The sequence below is a fragment of the Camponotus floridanus genome, unplaced genomic scaffold (genome assembly GCF_003227725.1).
Source record: "Camponotus floridanus strain SB8 unplaced genomic scaffold, Cflo_v7.5 scaffold7, whole genome shotgun sequence".
In the NCBI taxonomy this organism is placed as follows: domain Eukaryota; kingdom Metazoa; phylum Arthropoda; class Insecta; order Hymenoptera; family Formicidae; genus Camponotus; species Camponotus floridanus.
The window spans coordinates 1,418,485-1,437,770 of NW_020229838.1; the positions used below are offsets into that span (position 1 = coordinate 1,418,485).

A 19,286-nucleotide genomic window follows, 5' to 3' on the forward strand; every position below is an offset into this window, starting at 1 on the left:
TAAAGAATCTTACGATAAACATTTTTTGCCCCATAATCTCGTGGTGCTTTTCCATACAAATTCTTCCAGTTTATAAACAGTCTTATCTTTTGGCGCTTATCCCGATAAGAGCGAGATTTCGCTGCATCGCGAGATAAGAACGAGGAGATTCCGAGAGGCACGTTATTAGCCGCAATTCCGGTCTTTGGCGACGGATAAATACGACCTTATTAAGGTGCTCCATCGTGGAGTATCGCGCGCCGCGCTTTACGAACGTCGACTAGGTTAATTATGCCGCTTAAGTTAGGATAAGGCTGGCATCCGATCGAACGAATTCGCTAAGCAAAAGCAAGCATATTCTCTTTCTCTACCGGTTGCTTAATTTACTTAACTGCGCCGCTTAATATTCGCATTCTCCGTTGAATTTGATTATATAAGCTGTATTAATGTACATGGCTGACACTAACAAGTTAGATTCGAAGAAGTCTTCAGAGAATCGCATATATTGCTATATTAGGAAAATCGAAAATCTAGAAATGCACTTATAAACAAGAGATATAGTCATTACCGTCAAGGTAACAGTGACTTAATTTTTTATATGTATTATGTAAAAATATTTTCTCAAATTATTCTACATCCACGATAAAATTCATAAGCTTAACTTTTACATCCAAATATTTATTATCTTCTTCGAATCTTTACTCGAAAATATTTTTTTATCCGATAATACTGATAATACAAATTACTATCAATTAAATTTTAAATTTATCTAATTTTATTATTAAGAAAAAGAATTAAAATTTTGTGACTCCAATTTCAGAGAATTTTTAAATTAGTGATGTGAGTGTGAACGATTTAAATTATCTTCAAAATATATAATTTTTGTAGTTAATAATTATTTGTGTAAATTATTAATGGCACAATGACAATATCCTTCTCTATATATTTTTCTCAATTTTCTAAGCGTCTAAAATCACAGATAGAACTTCTTCGACACTATCGTAATTTATTCCGGGTCGCTGCAAGTTGACATTCGCCCGCTTCTCTCGCTCAACAATACAATCGAGATGATTTTGCAAGTATCGCAGAATCGTAGAGATATTACCCGGAGAACCTTTGAGACGTACAAGCGATGCCGGTGCGATTTAAAATTTAGAATTCTCGATCGCGGCCCGCCTACGTTATTCACGCATGAGTAGTCCCTTTCGCATAACTAAGGATAGGAGAGCAAACGAAAAAAAAATTACGGCGGTGGAAGATATATTTAACTTGCAGAACAAGATTCCGAGGTTATTAACAGCGAGTTCCGATTGGTAACTATAATCAATATCATTACAAATCGGAAAAGGGAGTGTACACTCGGCTCTATAGAAAAGAATATTTAATTAAAGCAACCAGAGATTTGTGAAACAATGATTGATTAATGCTTCCTTGTGCGAGCTGTCATCTCGTGATTAGCATTCAATGCGACGCATATCTCGTACTTGACAGTCTCTCTGACAGTCTCGCGTCGATTTGCATGTTTCTAAACTTTCGCCGGTCAATCACGAGCGAGCATCCGCGACGTGACTTTTACGGTCCATTATCGATAGTCTCGTGCACATCGAATTAATTTCTCGAGGAAAAACACATTCCGTTTACTTCGCAATATCTCGATATCAAAATCGCGAATACGTAATGCTGTCTCTCGCCGTTAATGTTATTCACTAAGATGTGCGCGAGGTAATTTTCTTCGATGCAAATGTCTCGGAAATGATTTGCAATTAATAAAAAAATGAAGGAAAAAGTTCAGGAATTAATATGTCATTAATCTCATTAATAATTTATCATAAATAACTGTGCGACTAAAATACAAAACAAAATGGAAAATCTCGTACTTTTCACACAAATTAAATTTCAAAAGGCGATTATAAATGTAAATGAAACTGTCTCCAAAAATTAAAATTCTTTACGTTTTATTTAAAAGGATACGCATGATTGAATTCGTGCGTAAGTGCGGCATGCGCGTTGGAAATGGCTGTGTTTCCGCGATTGATAGTAATAATCTGACTGATGCATCAACTGTCGTTTACGCCACCAGTGCACGTTAAACGGAGCGTATCACTCGCGAACGAGAGAAAGAAGTAGGTGGCATCCCATCGCAGGAAGTTAATTAGCATCACGGACAGCTCTGTCGAGAGAGAGAAGAGCCTCGGGATAAAGAAACGAGCTAGATCTAAGTAAACCAGAAACTCACGTGAACGTCATATCTCTCGCAAAGTATCTACCTGCACTTATCTCAAGGCACTTATGACGTATGCTCGAACGAACCTTTATTGCTTATAAATAATCGATTTTCCAATCAATCCTCATTACCGATGAAATTCATCATCCCTCTCCGCGATTTTTTCTTTTGCAGAAAAAAAGAGATAAAATAACGTTCGATTTTTAAAATTTTTCTCGCGTCACAAGAATAACCCCACGCAAAATTACATTGTAAAAAAAATAATCAGAATTTATTTTTGATATACTAATATATATAGTATTTTTTAGTTTACGAAATTACTTATTCAAATTATGAATTTTCTTCTTTGCTTGTTTGTGGAAATCCAAATGTAAATATTATAATGAAAACGATGATTCTAATTATATCGAAATATGTCATATAATTTTCGCTAATTTTCTATCGAGCAAACTATAAAAAAATAATCAGAAAGTTAAAAGAATAATAATAATTAAATTTAAAAAATAATAAATACAAATTCAAAAATACAAATTAAAAAAATAATAGTCAGAAAACTACAAAAATAATAATTCAATTACAAAAATTAAAAAAATAAAAAAATAATAAATACAAATTAAAAAATGCAAATTGAAAAATAATAAAGTAATATATAAAAATTAGGCTCTGTAATGTATTAAACAACAATTCGAGAAAAGAGCAATTAAGAGCCACCGCGGATGGTAGTGCGTAAAATTTTTTAAAGATGAGTGATTCGCGAAAATTAAAACGAGTGAAAAACTTATGCCTATATTTTTACTTGGTGCATTAACCAAGATATAAATTCTCAATACCGAGAATACTATAAGACCCCTCTTTACCCCCCTGAAGAGACGTAGGCGAGAAAAATATCGGGGAGAAGTCGCTGAATCGGGAATTGTTTAATACATTACAGAGCCTAATTTATATATATTACTTTGTTAAATTTACGCGGAGCTAATCGCGTTCTCATTATCTCAACAATTGGGCAAGATAGGTATCGGTGTGGGGCTGAATAGCTCAGTGGTAAGAGCAGTCGTCCGGCAAGCGAAAGACTTGGGTTCGTTTCCCGATTCAGCGACTTAATTGCTCTTAATTGCTCTTTTCTCGAATTGTTGTTTAATACATTACAGAGCCTAATTTATATATATTACAAAATACAAAATTAAAAATTATTAAAAAAATTAAAAATTAAAAATTAGAAATTAATAAAAAAAATACTTTAACCAACCTCATACTTTAACTGACCTTCGATATGATGAACTCAACTTCAATATGTGACATTTGTGAAAAAGAAGAGAATTAAAATAAACCCTGCGGATAGAAATAATATAAAAACGCATTTATTTACTATACGAATGTATATAATTTGTGAATGAAAATTATATACGTTGGAACTCGCACTTTGAAAGGCACTTTGCGATGCTCAACTGAACAATATCGTTATTACATGCAAATTATGATCAAGCTGCTGACCCATATAGTATAACAAAAGGCCTATGCATATATTTTACTTGGTGCATTTACCAAGATATAGATTCTCATTTTTGAGAATTCTATAAAACCCTGAAGAGACGTAGACGAGAATCGGGGCGAAGTCGCTGAATCGGGAATCGAATCCGAGTCTTTCGCTTGCCGGGCAACTGCTCTTATCACTGAGCTATTCAGCCCCACACCGACATCACATATAATATCTTAATTTTAAACTATAAAATATCTAGTAAAATATTTATTTTTCGATTATTTTACCTTAATACTTTTATGTACAAAATAATGAGAGGAATCATTTGGTGTAAAAAAACACATAATTGTTCCGAAGAAAAAATATGTAATTTGCAATTAACAATTACATATTTTTTCTTAAAAATAACTGTGTGTTGTCTTTACACCAATTGATTCCTCTCATTATTTTGTACATAAAAGTATTAAGGTGATAATAAAAAAATGAATATTTTACTAGATATTAAGAACTCGATCCGTTCAGCGATTATTTCAATATGAAAATAATTGCTCTTTTCTCGAATTGTTGTTGAAAAATAATAATCAGAAAATTAAATAAAATAAATAATAAGAAAATTAGCTAATAAAATAAAAATAATAATAATCGCGGAGAAACGCGTCGTACTTTTAGCACTTTAAGGAGAGACGATATCACGCTCCATTGAGTTCGTACGATTCTTTCACTATAACGGGCGGTCGTACATTATGTGAGCGATAGGAACCCTGGTTATCAGCACAGTGACGAGAAAGAGAGAAAGACGATGCGCTGAATGATTGCGATTTATGGGATTGTTCGTGGTAGCCTGGTGGCGATCTCGAGCGGAATTTGTTGCCCGGATTGTAAAAGCGCCGCCACGACGAGGCGTATTCGGATTTTACAAGATCGTTCGTCTCGCTCGTCGAGGACGTTAAATTCTGATGTCCGTCCGATATCCGAGTTTTCTCGGCACCTCGTACCGCGCTTGTAAATGTCTTCATAACGTTTTATGTAAATGCGACCGGACTATTACGCCGCGACACGCTCGAGTTATCCAGCGCGGTGAGCTTTTGCTTTTGGTGCTTTTCGCGACGTCTCTCTGTCTGTTGATTCTAATTTACACGGTAGCGTTCAGCTTTTTGCATCGCCTTTGAGGTCGACACGGAGTTGAAGTTGTCCGACACTTCGTTTAATCGTCTTCATCCATCTACGTGTACTCAATTTCGTCGTTGATTTAAATCGTTTACGTGTAGTTCAAGATGTTCAAGATAAATTTCTGGAGAGTCAACGTCAATGACATCAATTATTAAGAGTTTTTAAGTCTCTTATGAAACTTTTTCTTGTATATTCTTTTCAGAAAAAATATATAAAATTAATAAAATTTAATAAAAAAATAAATAAAATTATACATATATGATTGACATATATGATATAAATAAATATATTTAGAAAAATAACAAAATTTCAATTCTTTCCTAAAATTTTGATTTTTTTCCGAAATCTTAAATCTTTATTTGTTTCTGGATGATTTAAGATGAGGGGGGACATATGCAAAGGTCGATAAAACGTTTAACGATCCAAAAAACGTACAATAGATATGACCGTAAATTAAATTCCGCGAGCGGTAGAAAGAATATTTCAGCTCCGTAAATCTCAGGCAACGTTCTGAAATCATGGCTGCTGTCAGGTCGGATAAGTGCAGCGTACTTAGAGCACGGCCGGGATAAATATCTCGGGTTTTGCGTTAGAGTAAGATGAAGGGCCGCGCATTACTCTTCATGTTCGCGTCTCGACTAAGGCTGGCAGGTACAGGGCTGCCTTCATACTGGCACATTTCTTGGTCTAGGGCCCTCTTTCTTGGTGAGACCATCAATATCGTAATCAATCTTTGTAGACACGTATAACAAATATATGCATATAAGTTGTCAATTCTTACTATCATTTTAAATTATTTATGAAAAATCAATTATATTAATTACAGTTCCCCCATAATCTGATAAAATGCAGTTAAATCTTCGTTCGTTTTATATTTTTTAAATATATTATATTAAAGTACACTCTCTTAAATTGGCGATTTCATTATTTTATGAGACAAGAGAAAGTGGGATTATTTAATTTATGCGCAGTATATTGTGGTCTCACACTAAATACAGCCCTGAGAACGAGATACTTCGAGTAACTTACGAAAAACTTTGCAGCTATCAAAACTAGCGAGCGCATAAGCCGCGTAACGATGCGATTTTCTCTTGAAAGTAATTAGACTTGTTAATGATCGTTACACGCGGCTCGGCTTGTCGGCCATTATTTATCGAAAAATATGCGGAAGCTTACAGGTTCCTTCATCAAGCTTTCGCGTGATTTTTTAGATTCATCTTAATAAAGGTCTATACTAAAATTAAACGTACAAATGAAAAAAATATTAGTTCTTTAATTTTTCCAAGATGATGCTACTAAATTTGTTTCTTAATTTTACTAAATAAAATTATGTCCGGAAATATTTGACGTTTTTTCGCTTCCAAATTTTTTTCGAGGAGATTTAAAAAATTACAATAAATTCCTAAATAAATTCCTCGGAACTAGACGTCTTTCTACGCGATGGCTTATTGCATTCCAGCAAAAGAGAAGCTAAGGTAAAAAGAGCATGCAATGGGCAGCACTTACCCTTGCAACCTTCCGCCGATAGGCCATAGTGGTCCACGTCGCAACGATCGCACCGGAAGCCGATGACTCCTGGCGCGCACCTGCACACACCGCTTACGGGATCGCAGAGTCCGTCGTTCATGGCACCCACGTCGCAGTCGCATTCCCGGCAACCTGCAGTCACGTTCCCATAGCCTTCGATGCAGGAGGAACAGTCACGACCGATGAACAAAAGTCCACAGAGACACTGACCAGTCTTCTGGTCGCATTGGACGGAATTGCTACCGAAGGGAGAGCAGTTGCACGCTAAAGTGCAAACAAATTATACGTATAATTATACGTTTCATTAACGTATTTTAATTTATTTTGTACTGGCTAATATCTAACTATCAATTGCAGCAGAAATTTCCGATTATGTATAAATTTTCATATAATTTTCATACGATTTTCATTGTACAATATTTAAGTCGCATTGCTGCAAGATACAATATAAAAGGTGTGAAACTGATTATACTCACGCATGCAATTCTGTTCCGAAGGATTCCCGAAATGTGCCTCCTTGCATCTGTCGCATTTCCAGCCTTCGGTATTGCCGCGACACTCTAAACAGCGACCTGTTTCCTGATCGCAGGCACCACCGTTGCAAGGACACCGTTGACAAGTGCCACCGGGAGTCACAGGATTACCGTAAAATCCTACATCACAACTTTTAACCAAGATCGAAATTAAAGCTTCTTAATAATAGCATTTTAATCATAAAATGATTGTTTGCAAAATTGATTGTTGCTTCAAAATTGATTGTTGCAAAAAAAATGATTGAATAATTATTATTTACAATCATTATAAAAAGTCATGGTAAAATAAGATACTTATTTCTTACGTTATAGTACTCATTTTCTGATATAAATTATAAATTTGTAATAGATCTATAGATATAACTTCTTAAATATAAAAAAATTTCATAAAAAATCATAATAAATGAATAATTTGCTTTGAGTGATTTGATAAAGTTAAATTAACTATTAAATTAACTATTAATTATATTTTGAAAAATCAGTTATATTTTAAGAAAAATCTTTCGGCGTATATAAATAATTTAGGTTAGATTCTTTACCTTTCGCAATGATCTCCGGTGTAGCCTTCGGGGCATTGCGTGCACACATATCCACTGTTAATATCAGTCGGTTCATCTAGCTGACAACTCGGGCTGAAATTGTTGGATTCGATGGAAAGTGGGCAAGCGCATTTCTTACAATCTTCACTGGTGCCTCTCGTTGCGATACCGTAATATCCTATAGCGCAACGATCGCATTTTGGACCCACAGTATGGTGTTCGCATATCTTCATGAAATTATGCAGAAAATATAAATTAACAGTGATTGATACGAGTTTAAATTAATTTATGTTCAAAAGATTTGATTTCTTTAAGAAATCCCCAAATGTTAAAAGAAATCTATTGAATCTATTGAAAGCAATTTGAATAGAAAAATTCTAATAAATATAATTTAATTATTTATATTTAAATAAGTAAGAGAAAAAATGAAAAAGCCTAACTTTAATTTTTTATTATTAAATCTTTAATTTTTAAGAAATAGAAAATCTTTCTAGGAGATAAGTAACATTACTTGTGTATTGTTACCTGTGTAATGCGAATATTTTTTACAGTAAATTAAAAATTGAAATCGATAAATTAGTTCGCGCGATCGATCGATCTTGTGATCTATAGACGCAGTTCGCAAGATCAATGCAAGAAATATCTAAAGTAATCTACTATACCGATTGAAGAATATAACCGCAACGTTCAAATCTTTCAGGGTTCATGTCTACGTTAAGTCAGTTGCACACTGGAGAACTTTTCTCATATTATCATGTGTGCAGTTATCATCTATTTTCAAGAAGAAGAAAGCGTTTAATCACTTGATTTAATATAAATTGACGTTCAATATTTTACAATTAGTTACCCAGACAGCACAAAAAGGCCAAAAGATGTCTTAAAGATATCTAGAGGACTTTAAGACGTCTTTAAGATGTCTTTTGGACATGTGTGCCGTCTGGGTAAATATTAACGCTAGGAAATAATTTATATTTATTGCATTGATTTCGTCATTTATTTTAATTATGGACAATAAAATAATATTCTTTATATATTTATTTCTCTCCACGATATACTTTTTACTTGTGTTTTTCAATTTTATATATATATTAAAGTAAACTCATCAAAACTTACCCCACATTCACCCATCACGAGATCGCAGGAGCCCGAGTGATTATTGCAGTCGCACTTCACGCATATATGATGATCCTGATGATTGGAACTATTGATCGGCACGCTGACATATCCCCAAGCGCATCTCTCACAGGATATTCCCGCATATCCTTCGGGACACTCGCACATTTCGACTAAACTGTCGGTTTCGCCATCTGACGATAATTCGCCCACCGCCAATATGGCAGATTGGAGACTGGACAAAAAAATAATAACAGTAATATTTAGTATAAGTTTATTAAGAAAAAATCGTTAACTAAATGCTTAGTTAGTTATCACTTTTTTGGCTGGAGTATTTAAATCAAATAAATATTTATATATTTCAATTAAAGAAATGATAACTAACTTTAAAATTTAGTTTAATTAAATACGTTTAGTTAAATTAACGACTTTTTTCTCAGTGTACACAATAGAATTGAAACAAAACATTGTCGATTCACACCTTCCTTCGATTTGCTCCGAATGATAACGCGCTCTTATCATCAGATACTTTAGATCAGCGAGAACGTGCATCATCTGCGTCCTCGTAACAGGATCGCCGCGAAACTCGGTCCTCCTCAACCTCGGTTTCGTCGAAATGTCCTGAACTTCGCTTCGCACGTGATACCAGCCCTGTTCTCGCAAAGGCACAGTGATTTCAGCCTCTTGACCATTGTACTGTTCCTCGCCGTACGCTATGCGCATCCCATTGTTACCCTGAAGAGAAAGAAATTGCGCGTCATTATATATTTATTTTCCCCTGGAACTTTGAATTACATCACGTGGGATACGCGATAACCGGATATTTACCACTAGGATGACGCTGGGCTCCGTAGTGGGTTTGCCGCTGGTGTCGCCTCGCATGACGACCCACGTAACCGAGTACGTGAGATTGCTGCCATAGGAGGATACGCGATTTCCCGTGTAGATCTGTGGCGCCAGCCAGAAGGGGCTGTCGTATTCGACCTCGAACGCTGCTATGGTCAGCCATCCGTTGTCCGCGTCCAAGGTGGGAACGACTGGCCGAGATGCGTTCATGTCGGTCACCAACCAGTTTTCTAACGTAGAAACCTAAGAAAAGTGTAAATTAGTTTTTCACGTTTATTACATCGTAGTAATCCATGTGGATTGAGACGTCAACTATAATTAAAGATTAATTATATGGAATTAAAAATAAAAATCTAATCCGTCTTTCAAAGCTACAGTTAATAAGAGGAAGAAAAATAATAATCGAATAAATATAAAGTTATTTAATTATATTTTTAATTAATTTATACATGTCACGATTAATATCATATTCAGATTCTCAGTAAAAGATTTTTGAAAATAAATTTTGCTTCGATCAATTATATGCGTCGAGAAGTTTTATGCCTATTGCTTGTTACAGTATAGTTTGCGTTTTTTGTTCGCTCCAATCCGATGCTATTATATCGTCAACGTAATTGCGGGTCTGCAATTTATCGGCGGGACCGATAACTGTCCCTTTATCCAATTTATCGCGCGAGATGAGAACGTCGCCAAACATAAACGTCTTAAAATAAGCAACATGCCCGAAGGAGAATGTCAACTAATCGTTCTGGATTTTACACCTGTCAACCTCGACACTCGACAAACGAGATTTTCCTTGATAAATATGAATAAATCTTTATTTAATATATATATATATATATATAAGATATAAGATACATATAAAATTATTCAAGAATAACGATTTTCGCTAACAGGATGTCTTAATAAACACGAATCATCAAATATATCTCAACTTTATCTGAAAAAATAATTTTATTGCATTTTCTCTCTCTCTTCTTCGCGATTGTCATTCAATTATCATTTTAAATAATTAATTAATTCATTTTTTAATTTAAATATGTGACAAAAAATGCAAAAAAATAACAAAAAGTACAAATAAATAACACATAAAATTAATATAGGAAAAAATTAATAGGGAAAAGAAAACCCAGAGAACAACATCATTTCAAATTTTCCAAATCTGTTGATTTGGAAAATTTGAAATGATAAGAATATCAGAATTTTTATCACTCTTTTTCTCGATTCGAGAAGAATATCTTTAAAAAAAAAAGAAGACTCACCATGCTGTACGATAATCTGGCAGTGGTGCAGCGATTTGTCGCGTCGAAGCAGTAACAGGGCAAGCAGCCGTCGAGATTGTCCTTCGTGAGTGCAAAGTATCCCGGTTTGCATCGATCGCAAAAGTTTCCGGCGACGTTGGCCTTGCACAAGCAATCGCCCTCGCAATCGTGAGACGGCAGAATCCCGCGGGAGTCGCAGGGACACGGCATGCAATCGGGAAACTGTCGATAGCCGGCCGCACACTGATCGCACTTGTACCCCGAATATCCTGGCTTGCACTCGCAGGCGCCCGCTACCTGTTTAGATCACGAAAGCTGATACATTCTCTCTTTGCATCGATTAGGATCGATCGTGAAAGCAGAAATTATCTCGGGATAAATGATCGATGATGATATTTTTTCCGCGAAAATAGTTATAATAATTTATACCATGTGTGACGAAAGAAAGATGCGTGAATAAATCCTTTATTCCAAAAAAGTTTTTTTTTTATTTGTTAAAAGGATGTCAGAGTTCACACGCAAAGAAGAAATTATAAATTGAAATAGATTTTTGAAATTTTTAATGATATTAATAAGTTTATTTAAATTTATTTTAAATACTTTTCTTTCTTTTTTATGGGAGATTGATAGAGAAATTACCTTTCCCATACGCGTATAGGAATCATCGGGAGTGCAGTAGCCTGTACTACCATGTATATTGCAGTCGCAGGGCAGGCATGGTTCTGGTGCATCAGGCGTAATACCATTCGGTCTGTAATAGCCGATCTCGCAGTTTTCGCAATTGATGCCAGTCGTGTAATCCTAATTCAAATTTTACAAATAATTATTATCGATGCGAATAATATATTACGAAAGATATATTTTTATTCTTAAAAAATCCCTCGTCATTTTTTTTTAATTTAACACTTTCATTATTGAACATTGAATTGTAGAAATACTTGACATATTGCAGAAATATTGTAATATTTATAATATTTAGTTAGAAATACAATTTTTTTAAAAAATGCAAAAATTTAGTATTTTGTGTTAGTGTAATTTTTTATATAAATATTTTACACAAGTATTTATACAAGTATTTATACAAGTATTTCTCCAACATATTTTGTAGAGCAGATCTTCTTTCAAGAAAATATCAAAACATTTAAAAAATGTGCAAGAATAAGCAAGTTATCTCTCTCTGTCTCTATAATTAATTATTCTCGTAAATAGAAAACCATTCGTCTTCGGGATATACGTGCGATAAATCGCGAGAGTTCTGCGTTATTTTTTATCGTCTCACCGTGCAATTGACGCACACGCCACCGCCTCGGTATTTCCCACGGATATCCATGGACATTCTCTTGTCGGCCACTTCCTGGTCGTATACGCAGGACGTTGCGTGGCCGTTGCAGTTGCACATCTCGCAGTGAAAGCCCTTGCCAGCTGTGCCCGGCCTCCAAGGAATCTGATTGTACATGGGGCAGCATTTTTCGCACCTTTCGCCGCACGTGTGGCGCTCGCATTGGCATTCTTGATGCTGAAAGATAACGCGAAACGCGCTTATCAGATGCCGCGAAACGTTCACGTTCTTAGATTATGTGTATCTCCGAGTCGTACCGCGAATGCGGGCGATCTATTGCTCTTGATAGAGCAATGTAAGGAGGCATTTACCGGTCGTGTTATACACGATTTTTTCCTAATTTTCTCTAAAAAATGTCTGAATCACGTCGCGATAAACAGAGATATTTATGGACGTCCTTGTTTATCGCGGAGTGACTCAGGATTTATCTCATCCGTTTTATTTCTCCGATTTGTCACATTTTAATCATTAAATATTTTTTTAATTATTAATAAATTTTTATTTATATATAAATTAATATATAATTTTTTATTATTAACGTAAGATTGTGAATAAAAAATTAAATTATTTTATACATTTGATTTTTTTGCCATTTCATATATTTTATGATATGTAATAAAATATAATAGCATCGAGACGTAAGATTGGGAGTGATTGAATTATCGATTATGTAATCACGTGAATTGATGCATTGAATAATAATATTACAACAAGCTGTCCGGATGCTTACACCACGATTATTATTACAAAGTCATAAAGATGGGACTTCATAGTCGCGGTTACACTTATCCGAGTGTGAGTCAACGATATGCGTATAATCGTGGATAACTATATCACCGCACATAAAGCGAAGTTTTCATTGCTCTGGACTTTATACTCGGTTTACGTGTTTGTCTCTCTTTGTTTTCGACTCAAGGATCCAACAATCGTCATAACGTTGCAAAAATAGCGTTTGCGACCAGAAAATCGTTCACATAACCATAACAGTGGTGAAAACAAGTTTTATTTAATTACGAATATTACAAACAATTGAAATATTTGAATAAATTTTGTAAATTTTATTCTTCGATTTTCCTTCGATAAATGAAAAATAACTTCTTTTATCCAATTAAAAATATAAATCACGCATATATCGGGATACTTGAATTATAATGTATAATAGATTAAAAATTTTCTAATTAATTGTAATACCAAGCTTTCCAACGATAAAATTAATAATTATCGCAAAATCATAAATGTCGACTGTTAATATCGTCAAATAAATATTTCCCTTTCTGTCAGAATTACTTCGATTGACTCTGCAATTATCGTGACGTACGTTGAATTGGGCCGAAAAAATCGCACGAAAAATTAGCGCCGAAAATAAATTGCGAGATTAGCGAGCCCCGATTTTACCGTATTTCATGTCACGTGAACGAAAAGGTTAACACGTGTGTGGTCTTATCATTGATGTGAAAAGCGAACAAACTACTTTGGTCAATCGAGATATTTTCCCCTTCCCTCTTTCCCCACCGTTAACACGTGCTCGATATTATTTATTGCCGGCGATAATGGCCACCCAGTTCGCGATCGGCGATCGCAAGTCTCGGTTTCTGCAATTACTCCTTGCCCCGATTTAACGAACCCGAATTATATTTCATCGGGAATTATAATGTTTCGGAACCGTTATTTTCGAATTAAGATGAAAAATTAAAAGATAGAATTCTGTCAGGTGAGTCCTATCGAATGAGCTGGCCTTAATTTTCATGACATAATATTTTGACCAATCTTCCCCTCATTAAAAGAAGAAGATCGATAATATTCGAATTGTGAAGCGATTAAAGAGAAATCACGCTCATAGAAAAATCGATTGTTTAAATATTAATAAATTATAAAATATGTTTACATATTTCTGGTTATAAGTCTTAAATTATATACTGCTCGAAAATTGCACAAACATGCCCGATTAAATCTCATCTCGTGGAAATTGCTCCTCTAATTCATATGCAGCGGGATACGTTTAAGAAAATAGAAATCATTAGTCGAAGAGAGATATATATTGATGTTGTAGTAAAATAAATGACTGCATAAATGCAGGGCTGGGATAATGTGTTTTTTGTGGGAAGGCCAATGTTTCCAGACAAAAGCTTTAATGAAGCTAGAGAAGATTTATGTCGCATAAATGAACCGCAAGATAACGTAAAGCGTTTAAATCTTTTGCAAAAAAAGCATTAAAATCTTCTAATAAGAAGAAACATTTTTTCATATTTCTTTAACAAAGAAATAAAACTGAGAGTCTAATTCCTCTCTATCTTTTTCTCTAGTTTCTGAACATAATTTAATTTAAGGAATTTTTTAAATAAAGTTGATGTGAAAGGTTCTTGAAATTTTAACAAGATTAACAAAAAAAAATGAATTAAATATAATTGTCCGGAACGTATTCGAGATGATAAGACATTAACGCTAAAATGACTTTAATAATTATGTACAGAATTGATAACGACACAATGCTCTGCAATGTTCCCAGTTATTGATAGACAAAAAATCGTGAATATCCGTAGACTCTCGATCGTTGCACGCGTTTTTTTTCTTGCATCTAGCTGTATCTGCCATTGCACTTTCACGATGCAATAATTCGATTCAACAACCAGCTGAATGAACTTGTACTCGTGACTCATATCGGATGAGGGAATATCGTGAAAATTCCGCGAGCAAAATACTACATGGAGTTCAATGGCCATTCTGTAGTTGCAGTGATACGATATGTGACGGAAACGTAGCGTTGCATGAATGACATGATAGCTGTTCTATCGTATATTGTATTTGCACGTCCACAGTTTCGCGAAAAGCTTGTTCGATTTTCGGAATATCAAAGTATATTGGCAAACGACACAAAAGGCAGGATATATGCAACATATTCTGTTATCATTTTACAAAAGTGAATAAAATTTCTTATGAATAAAAAAATCTTGTCAATCGAAATTTTAATGTATTTTTTAAAATTTTGTTTTTAATTAACAATATTAAATAAAATTCTACAATTATAAAAAAATTTAATTTATTAAAATTTAATATTACCATACATTTTCTTAAATTATATATTATAATAATTTTATTAATAAATAAATATTTTTTAATTAGATTAAATCTTAAATTTTTTTTATATTAGATTTTAATATTAAATTTATAAATGTTTTTAATTTTTTAATATTTTTTAATATTATCCGAAATTTCAATAAATACAGGTAATATTTTATAATAAATTTTATATTGTATTAATTTTTAATTTTTTTAATGACAATAATAATGACAATTTAATGGAATGTAAGAGATAAACGTCGCTTCAAGAATTTTGTGCGGAGGCTATTTTTTTTATTTTGCACTTTGAAGAATAAAACAATCGCATTGAAGAGGAGTTTCGCAATTCCAAGACAACGTCGGTAATTGTTAGAGGACACGATGAACTATTATTGTGTGTTAAAGCCGACTGTAAAGAGCACACGACTCGGCGAATGTCCATTCTCGGATTGTAACGAGCGAGGAGATTCGTGTTCCTGCAGCTGCGAGAAGGAAATAGAGAGGAAGAGGGAGGCTAGCTTCGTGAAGAAATATGCCGCTGACGAGAGTAATTAATCACTCGCGTTGACTATTGTCTTCCCGCTCTCGTATGTATCGTGCCGCGCACTATCTGAGAAGCTGCAGCACCCGTGTCCGTAATTAAACGTGAATCACCTCTTGGGATAAAACATAGCGTTTGCATTTTCATTCCGTCTCGTGACTGCCGTAAATTTAGTCCGCGCTGCTTGCACGTTATTGACCCGCATTCGCGTCGCAGCTTTAGTGCTAAATGTACACGATATTCACAGTTCAACTGTTGTATTATTTACAATTTAATAGAAATTAGATTTCTATATAAATATCATTAATACAATATAAATAGATAGAAATATTAAGAAAAATTTCTATATTTTATTATATTTTTATATTTATATTATATTAAATTATTATATTTATATTATACTAAATTACTATATTTATATTATATTAAATTATTATATTTTTAAATTATTAATTTATTTTAATTTTATTTTTATATTTATATTAAATTATATTATATTTCTCTATATAAATTTTTTTATTATATAAAATAGGTTTCTTTATAAAATATCATTAATATAAATAGATAAATATTAAAAAAGAACTTTTTTAAACGATTTTCAAATAAGATTGTCATTACATATCTGAATAAATTTTTACGTAATATTTAAAAATATTGTTTAAAAAAAGAGACATTTTTGATAGATAGTTTTTGATTGGAAGCAACTTTGAAAAATGTATTGTTACGAATATAATAAAGTTGTTTTTCATAACAATAGGCGGCATGAATAGACATAAATAATAGCTGTAACGGCGTCCGTAACAATCAGGTGACGAGCGCACAATCCGGGTCATCCTTTGTTACGTGAATGAACAATTCTCACGGTTCTAATCGTGATTCATCGCTCTACCCTCAATCCCCGAGATTCCCGCAAGGCACTTAAAACGCGTATCCTAGAAACCGCAACATTGATAGTGACGAAAAAAGAGCTAATGGCGCTTCTGAAAGCACTCATTCCGCGCGATCGCGAAGGGACCTCAATTCCTGGCGGCGTGTCTACGTCTTTGCAACGGGTAACGATTCGAGAAGAAGGGATCCCGCCATTAGAGCGGTGTCGGCGGACAAAGGCCTGACAAGTTTATGGCACTTTCGACGGATTTATCTGTCGGGCAGCCGAATCTCTCCCTAGGTGTTCGCTTCCGAGAGCGCGACCCACCTCGGAGAGGCAAAAGTTCTAAATCTCCCTCCCATCTTTCGAGAAATGAGAAGCAAAAATTTGTTCAAATCACGTTGACCAATTTATATTGTTTCATTTTGCAAATTAACGACATATATATATATATATATATATATATATATATATATATTATACGTTGAAGAAATATTTGTTGGCACTTACCCCGTGATGAACGCTGTACAGACAACGAGACGCGTGTCCTGAGCATAGACACTGTCCCCCGATGTTAATTTCCTTTATCGAGTAGAAGGCACGTCTTTTGTCGGCGAAAGCCTCGCCGCTACGTCGAAGACCCTGAAGACGCAGTCGCACGTATCTGGCCTGGGTGAATTCCTGTAGAGTCGCAGTGTGGTTCACGGCTCCGGGTCGACCGCTCACCAGGTACGTATGGATCTTTCAAACAAACAATTAAAATTCCTGTTAGAATCACAACACGATCTCCCACCGGCTTATTTATTATAATAGACGTATCCACTTCACCAAATGTCTATTTACAAAGAATTAGAATTCGGAGGACGTCAATTTTTTTTTATTCTGTCAATTTGCATCTGTGAAAAATATAATTCTTTTTAAAAATATCTTTTAGAATTTAAAAATATTGTAATTTTATTATAAATATTATTATAATAATTATAATAAATATTAAATACAAGAGAAATAGAGAGAATAGTTTTAAAAAGAAATTTCATAAAAATGTTAATCGGATAAAATTAGATGTGATATCCATAACTTTGTGGTTGTTGAACAATCAGCGACGGTCAATTAGCGTTGGCGGGCAAAGCTATTAAATTCCGGAGACGTGGGCAAAGAAGTAAATCATCCGTGAATGGCGCCGCGCGCTGAGAAGGGAACGGCAGGTTCCGTAAATGGAGGACACGCGGTACCTAATAAGGAACAATCGCTTGTGTATTTAGGATACTCCGATCTCTCGCTGATTGCCAAATTTCGCTTTTCATTATTTATCTGTGCTTTCAACGATTCAGCAAAGTTACTTGCGACGTAACCATCCCTTTCCTTGATCTAATCTTTCGTGTTTTTCTTCATCTTCCCATCTTTTCATTTTTACGTAAGACAACAAATATTTCTCAAAAAATGCGCAATTCGCGAAAAAATAATATTTGAGAAAGACTGTCAGGTCGAAGGGAGACGCAGGTATTCGATTCATATAAACTTGCCCCACATTGTCCGTAGCTCGGCTGATAATTAAAGCTCGTGCCTCGAGATCACGCGCGATCGGTTTCGTGCGAGCGGCGAATTGCGACGAGGGGGAAAAAGAGACGAGGAGGAAGAGGAAAAAAAGCGGAGAGAGAGAGGAGAGAATCGATGATACAAAAACGGCGATCCCTACATTCCGGCCATGTACGGAGCTACCTGGCCGTATAAGGGAGTATCGCGTACGCACCTACCATAGGAGGGAGGAATCTTGGCAGTTTTGCACGCGAGCTGGACACGCGAGGAGGAGGAAGGGATCGACGGATTGGAATGTATCTCTCGATATGCAGCAGACTCTAGTTGCATCCGCAAGAAGGGATGTCGCCGCGAGAGAAGGTTCCCCTCCTCCCCGAGGATCGATCCTCGCGATAATCACCTCTTACTCCCTGCTTTGGTATCGTGCAAGTAGTCTTTTAAGGATTCGCGCGGATGGTTCGAATAACGAGGAGATCATATCGGAAATTTCTGCGTCTCTCTTAAAGTACGAATGCTCTTTCGTAAAATAATGCCGATGCTATTGGCAGTAAAGTTACGTGTTTATGGATGTCGAGGATACTAAAGATGACAAGTTTCCGCTAAATAGGAGAAAATGCTCAGTTTATTACGAGAGAAAAAAAATTATTCAGGAAAAATACACTCTTTCGTGAATAATTTACAGAATCGGGTAAAATGTGTGTTAATAAGTACTTATATCATTAAATTTTTATAAAGGGGCTTTAATTTCCGATAATTAAAAAAAAAACAAGTTTACTTCGAATCGACTTTAGCAACGAATAGATTATTTATCAGAGTCCATCCATTTAATAACTCACGTCATGTACAGCGCTAAGTATAAAATATAGCGTTAATGGGATTACATATCATTATGTCTCGCGCAGATATAATTATCTCCCGCTTCCTGGATAACTTTATGACGGAAGATTAAAAATGCAGCTCGATGAATGAAACAAATCGAAAGATGATGAAGGAAGTGACTTACAAATTTCCAACGTGAAGAAACGCATTACTCGCGGGCAAGCTTTGTACGAGAACGTTGCCCGACGATAACGAGGCGAATGCTAAATTATAGTCGCGCCAATTATACGTGACGCAAATCCAAAGTTATCGCCGCAAAACAGTGCCAATCGCGCATTAATGTTCCGAGATACACCGCTATAACAGCATAAGCGATAGCAAAAAACTTTTGTCTCGCTCTTAATGCATTGCTTCCGATATCGTTACGTGTCGCGATTTACTGTAACGGTTCACCAA

At 34.8% G+C, this 19,286-nt stretch overlaps 1 protein-coding gene across 1 annotated transcript in view; it reads right to left on the reverse strand.

Annotated features, from left to right (window-relative positions):
• Positions 1-19,286, reverse strand: part of LOC105251592 (laminin subunit alpha-1) — a 142,460-nt gene that overhangs the window by 74,677 nt on the left and 48,497 nt on the right. Inside the window, exons 4-13 of the mRNA XM_025413615.1 lie at positions 16,986-17,216; positions 11,950-12,186; positions 11,310-11,471; positions 10,671-10,967; positions 9,391-9,651; positions 9,044-9,297; positions 8,563-8,797; positions 7,450-7,676; positions 6,854-7,041; positions 6,357-6,641 (exon numbers count right to left, since the gene is read on the reverse strand). Coding sequence (XP_025269400.1) covers positions 6,357-6,641; positions 6,854-7,041; positions 7,450-7,676; positions 8,563-8,797; positions 9,044-9,297; positions 9,391-9,651; positions 10,671-10,967; positions 11,310-11,471; positions 11,950-12,186; positions 16,986-17,216 — 2,377 coding nt within the window. The remainder of the gene's footprint in view (positions 1-6,356; positions 6,642-6,853; positions 7,042-7,449; positions 7,677-8,562; positions 8,798-9,043; positions 9,298-9,390; positions 9,652-10,670; positions 10,968-11,309; positions 11,472-11,949; positions 12,187-16,985; positions 17,217-19,286) is intronic.